Source organism: Sorghum bicolor, chromosome 5, assembly GCF_000003195.3.
Source record: "Sorghum bicolor cultivar BTx623 chromosome 5, Sorghum_bicolor_NCBIv3, whole genome shotgun sequence".
Taxonomy (NCBI): Eukaryota; Viridiplantae; Streptophyta; class Magnoliopsida; order Poales; family Poaceae; genus Sorghum; species Sorghum bicolor.
The window spans coordinates 58,450,064-58,456,822 of record NC_012874.2 but is presented as its reverse complement, the minus strand read 5'-3'; the positions used below and the strand labels follow the sequence as shown (position 1 = coordinate 58,456,822).

Sequence of the window (6,759 nt, the reverse complement as noted above, 5' to 3'; positions counted from 1 at the left end):
CCATGATGAAGCCATACTGTGTAGTTTGGGACAAATCCTCGCCTAATCAGATGTGATCTGATGATTTCCACATCATAAGTTGCTAAGTGGTTCTTGCAATCTTTACAGGGACAAATAACTGAACAATTATTTCCGGCTGACAACGTCTTTGCATGATTCACCGCGACTGTAATAAATTTGTCCACCTCATCAGCATAGGCTTGCGAGTATCTTGACAAACCATACATCCAAGTAGCCCTATTCTCCATCTTTATATAAATAAAAAATAATTAGTTGAGAATAATTATTAGCAACAATTTAATAAGTAACAATTATTATCTACCATTATTAGCAACAATTAGCTATCATTATTAGAAATAATTGTGTTAGAAACGATTATTAGTCATAATTAATAGTACCAATTATTATCTACCATTATTAGCAACAATTAATAAGTAATAATTATTATCTACCATTATTATCAATAATTATTAGCTATCATTATTAGTAATAATTGTGTTAGAAACGATTATTAGACATAATTAATATTACCAATTATTATCTACCATTATTAGAAACAATCAATATTAGCAACAACTATTAGTTTACCAATAACTATTCATGCCAAACCACATTCCAATTTTATGAAACAAAAACAAAAAAAAAAGAAACTCTAGATCTAGAATGTCTTTTCTCTCCATACATGAAACTACAATTAATCTCCATTAAAATCAAGCTATATCACCTAATTGATGGTGCAAGGTGGTGTCTCTACCTATTCTACACTAATAGCATCGTAGATAAGCTCTAATTTGGTCAACACAAAGCTCAAGCTCCATGGAAGAGAGAGAAAACCAAAATGTAAATTACTCACTAACCAACCAATAAAACTTGGATTAGAGGGTGGGAATAGCATTTTCTTACCTTAAACAAGCTCCCCACCAAAGGATTTAAGTTCAAAACCTCCCCCCCTTCCTAGAGTGATTTTAGGGAGGTGCCCAAGGCCTCCCAAACCTTTTTTTGCGAGTGGAAGTGAGTGGCTCGGGGAGGAAGAAGAGTGGGCTGGCCACTTATGCTACAGACCACTGTAGGGACGGCTGGTAACACCAGCCGCCCCTACAGTGCCTCCCCCACTATAAGGGCGGCTGGTAACACCAGCCGCCCCTACAGTGAACACTGTAAGGGCGGCTGGCTTCCTGGTTCCCGGCCCATCCACTGTAAGAGCGGTTCAAATGCTAGCCGCCCTTACAGTGTGGGAGGGGGGCGCTCTCTTAGTCAGTTTTTCACGTAGTGCTCGTGAACTATACCAGAAAGTGAGTAGGCAACAAGTGATGGTATGGAAGTAGAAGATATTCTCTGGTATCCTCATCCTCACTTTAGGCTCTGATCGGTGTTGCAAAGCCGTTGTACCACAATATTGACTCCAAACATTAGATCATCAAACTCTGGCTGTTCACAAATTCAGTCATACGGGTGCACAACGAATATCTTGGTGTCACCATGCACAAATCATACACACCATTCATCTCAGTCTTGATGGGAAAGTGATGGAACAAGGCTTCTTTCAACATGTACATCTCCTCTCGCAGCTGGGTTATGGCTTGATAAGCCACAACATGTACAACCATGTCCACGGAGGTTCCTTTAGAACATGTACAACAGATGGTTTGGTCTGCCTTGTCATGAACATTGGTGACACGACTAGTGAAAGGTCTTAATATGGCTAGAGGAGAGTGAATAGCCTATTTAAAAATTCTACAAATCACTAGATCAAATGATTAGTGTAACAAAAGGCATAATACAAATTTGCTCTAGCTCTACAAGGGTTGCAAGCCACCTATCCAACAATTCCATTTGCTAAGATCACTAGGCACATAAAAGCTATATCACTACAAGCTACACTTGTGAACTAAGCTACACAAGAGAAAGCTAGTTAAGTAAAACTAAAAACACTACTTTGCAGAAAAATAAATAGAGAGTATGCGATCTTTATACCGCCATGTAGAGGCAAGTGAACGAATTAATATGATGAAGACTAATCACTAGAAGAAATCCAATGAAACACAAGAGATGAACACAATTATTTTTTTTCTCGAGGTTCGCATACTTACCGACATGCCAGTCCCCGTTGTGTCGACCAACACTTGGTGGTTCAGTGGCTAAGAGGTGTTGCACGAACCTCGTTCTCACATAGGACATCACAAGAACTTACCTACAAGTGAGGTAGCTCAATGACACAAGCAATTTACTTGAGCTACCTTTCGGCTCTCTACCAGAGAAGGTATAGGCCCCCTCACAGTCACTGGGAGATGGCCACAAACAATCACCAACTCGTGCCAATACTCCTCCACTGCTCAGAACTGTCTAGTTGGTGGCAACCATCAAGAGTAACAAGAACTCCACAGCCACAACAATCCCCAAGTGTCACTAGATGCAATTACTCATGCAAATGTGTACTTAGAATCACTCCCAATCTCACAAAGATGATGAATCCATGAAGGAGATGAGTGAGAGGTGTTTGCTTAGACTCACAAGGATGTCAAGTATGTCAAAGTGCCAACAGAGAAACCCTTGAGCCGGCCACCGCGTATTTAAAATCATTCCCCTACAAATATAGCCATTGTGCTCTGAGAGCACCCTTTGTCGGGGTCGTCGGATGCGCCGATGCCTACATCAGTGTCCAACACAGCCCAACCAGCAACTCTCGATTGCTGCCATGTGTCCCCAATTAAACCTGAGCCATTCATCTTTAACGATCACTTAAACGTGAACGCACTTGGTTAGGAGGCGTCAAACATGCCAGGTGCTACGCACTGGACGTCCTGCCTCACACTGGATGCTACCCTGAGAGTTCTAGACCCACTCGGAGACGCGTCCGACGGTATGCCATCGGACGCGCCTCAACGTTCAGCACACACTGCTTGAAAACGATGCTCACGACTCTACTGATGTCACAACTCACCAGACGCTCAACACTGTTACAGCCGCATCCGGTGCTAGAGCGCCGAACTCAGTGGTGACCCACGTGTGCTGCATCGAAACTCCAGCACACGTCGAACGCTAGCATAACGTCTAACGCTTCCGTGGTCAGCGTCTGGTGAGTGTTTTTAGTAAGAAATACTCCCGTGACTTCTTTAAATTCTGCATCTAGCGCAATAGAAAATATGCATTCCATTTCTACAAAAGCGCCAAATCCCGCTAAGCTTGCTTGGCGGGAGAAGAGAGGATCCCAAACCCCTCTCTACCCCTCAAACTCCACCTCCTTTGTAAATGTTCCAACGCCATCATGTGTAAACCATGTGTACAAGTGTGTTAGCATTTTAACAAATATTTTTCTTAAAAGGAGTTAAGTTAGCTCACTAGGTTCTAAATGCATGCACATGAACAATGTCAAAGAATTCTTCTCTTTATGGTACGGCTATCTATCCTAAGTGTGATCACACCTTCTATGGTGCTTGATCACCAAAACCAAAACCCTAAGCAATATATTTTTCTTGGTCTCCATAGGATTTTGTTTCTCTCTTTCTTCATTTTCAAGTTGAGCACTTGATCACCTTGTGGTCATCACCACCATCACTATAATTCTCTAGGCTCCACCATTTAGCATGTACCAACCACTACAGGAAACCCAGGCTTCGCCAAGTGCCCCAGAGTTCGCCGAGTGCCAAAAATCGCGCACTTGGCGAAGAAGGCTTCGCCAAGTGCCTGGCACTTGGCGAAGCCAGTACTTGGCGAAGAAGGCTTCGCCAAGTGCCAAGCACTCGGCGAAGAAACACACTTGGCGAAGCCTGACGGCATCCATCCCCATCCCTTGCCGTCGGCTTCGCCAAGTGCCTCCGTCTGGCACTTGGCGAAGACAAGGCTTCGCCGAGTGCCATACATGTGGCACTTGGCGAAGAGAGGACCCTGGGAAATTGCCTGGAAGCCCTCTTCGCCAAGTGCCACATTGCTGGCACTTGGCGAAGACCTCTTCGCCAAGTGCCATCCCTAGCACTTGGCGAAGTCAAAAACTTTTTTTTTTTGAGTTTTGCTCCCAAATTTTTTGTGGAGGTTTAGTACCCTATCTTTAGTAACTTGTCAAGGTTTGGTGCATTTTGAAGTTTTTTTTCTATATTTTTTTCATTTAATTGCGACTCGTTGCATTTTTTTCGACGAATTCGATTTGAACTGCAGGTGCATGGAATAATAGTGTCCTATGGTTACAACATTGCTATTCTTGCTTGTGTGGGTGGAATTAGGTGAAATCCATGTCCTGGCACCAAATCTCGATGAGCGTGCTCGCGGGGCAACGCTTCCAACTTGCGTGCGTGGGGTTTTTTAATTATAAAAAAATCAAATGAACTCCGAAATCCACGAAACTTCTCCACATGCCTTGATATGGTATGGGAAGACTATGGTAAAAATTTGAAAAAGTTTGGAGCAAGTTTGCACGTTGGACGTTCGGAAACCCAACATCTACTCATATGATCACAACCAATTACTATACAGATAATCTTCCTAGCGTGCACAATCCGCTCTCCCGTTACAATGACAATGAGAGTTTGTCGAACCTGAGCCTTTTCAAAGGGCAACTCGGAAGAGCAAGTGCAGGTACCCCCAAGACCTTATGCTATCCTGAGTGGCGCAAGATCATGCTATACTTGTTGCTCAACCTTGATGAAGTGCATGAGTATCAACGGCAATTTATTCATGAAACCTGGACCAAGGATTGGGAACCTTCTGCTCAAGAAGAAGACCACCTTCTCAAAAATAATTCGCCCGATTTCATTTCCTGGTTTAGTACGAAGGTATCGTCTAACTTACCATGTTTGATCTTTTTACATTCCACTTTGCTTGTATGAGCAATTACAGTAACGATCTATACCTGTCATCACCTCGCAGGCCATCAAGGATCCTGATATTGATGATGAGTTGAAACAGGTTGCTCGTGGCTGCGCCTATAGGGTCAACTCATTCACAGTTTATGATGTCAATGGGTATCGCTTTCACACGAGAAGTTATGAGGAGAGTCGGCCCAATCGAAGCACCACGAATACCGGAGTTCGTACGCCCGGCACCAATGATCGCGACTATTATGGCATAGTTGAAGAAATATTTGAGCTCACGTTTGAGGGTGCAAAACCTCTCAATGTAGTTATATTCAGATGCCATTGGTTCGATCCAGATGCCGTCAGAAGAGCACCTGAGATTGGGCAAGTCGAAATTCGACATGATCGCGTGTATCATGGAGATGATGTCTATATTGTGGCTCAACAGGCCACACAAGTTTATTATCTCCCATGGGCATGCCAACAGAATAATAATCTCAAGGGTTGGTACCTTGTGCACCTGGTATCGCCACGTCGGAAGCAGCACGGCCGGTACTGGATGGCCAACAGCGCCATCTCCTCGTCCTCCGTGGACAACCTCGCCACGATTCGGTCGAGGAGCACGAGCAGCTCCGTGCCCATACGACCTCGGCAGCAGAGCTCGGCGCAAATGGTGGCGGCCTTTCAAGTGACTTCACTTTCTTTCGTTGTCCATTGCTCAGATGAATCAGATGCAAAGTGACATGCAAGAACAGATCCAGGCCCAGGTACAAGCTGCCACTGCAAAGGTCTTGGAGGAGATGGTTGGCTACTTTGGGGCGATTCAGATACCAGGTGCGGTAATACCTCCCATCCCTCCCTCGTTACTACAGCAACTAGAGGCAGCGCAGGCAGGTGGTGGGCCAGTGATGTATTTCGGGACCCCGGTGAGTACCTTCAAAGTCATTGATTTCTTTAGCTTTTGCAATCATCTCACAGTTACTAACGGATTCCCTACTTTGTTGTGCAGCCACAGTCAGCGGGTTCGAACCCGACTCCACCAGAGGGGCCTTCTCCACAGGGGCCTTCTCCACAGGGAGGGTTGCACGGTGCCCCTCCTCCACAGTACGTGTACCCTGGCGCTGCTCCGCAGTACACGTGGCCCACTCGGTGCCCTCCGCAGTTCACTTGGCCAGGGTACTCGACTCGCCCTCCTCCACAGGCCGGGGTCTACGGTGGCCCTCTTCCGCAGGCCGGGTGGCCGCCTCTCCCTCGTCCGCCACCGGGTGGCTCTACTCAGCCGCAGCAGGGTGACCCTGTGTGGGACCAGTGGGCGGATTCACACTCTGCTCACCAGGGGGAGCCGTAGGTACCTCGCACGTCCCTTTACTTGTTTATGTGTTGGACTTAGTTGATGGATTGTGATGGACTATGTGTTTATGGATTGTGATGGACTATGTGATGGACTATGTGTTGGACGTGGTGTTCGTCGAGGATGGACGATGTGTTTATGTGATTGTGATGGATGATATGTGGTTGTGGACATGTCGATGGTTGTATTGCGATATATGTGATATATGTGCTATATTGTGATATATTGTGATATATGTGATGAGTAATTGTCGATGGATACGCTGTCCTAATAGCGGATTGCGCGGAAATAGCCCGGACATTTTTTAAAAAAAAAAAAATAAAATTTCCCAGCTTCGCCAAGTGCGGCACTTGGCGAAGCTGGGAAAGCCAAGTGTAAAAGTCACGGGCTGAGGGGCTTCGCCAAGTGCCACGTGGCTGGCACTTGGCGAAGGCAGAGGCTTCGCCAAGTGCCAGCCTCGTGGCACTTGACGAAGACTGTTATTCCACCAGACTTACACTTGGCTTCGTCAGGATCCTGGTGTTCGGCACTTGGCGAAGCTTGCGCATTTTATTCTCTTTTTCTTTGGGAAAGACGACGCAATTTCCGCGTGATCTGCTTTTCTTTCAGCGTATCTCTGGG

General features: G+C 45.6%; 1 protein-coding gene across 1 annotated transcript; it reads left to right on the top strand.

The window, feature by feature from the left end:
• LOC110435766 (proline-rich proteoglycan 2-like) lies at window positions 5,544–6,387 on the top strand. Its single transcript, XM_021461802.1, has 2 exons — window positions 5,544–5,713; window positions 5,797–6,387. The coding sequence occupies exons 1-2, from the start codon at window positions 5,588–5,590 to the stop codon at window positions 6,133–6,135; spliced, it is 465 nt and encodes a 154-aa protein (XP_021317477.1). The 5' UTR covers window positions 5,544–5,587; the 3' UTR covers window positions 6,136–6,387.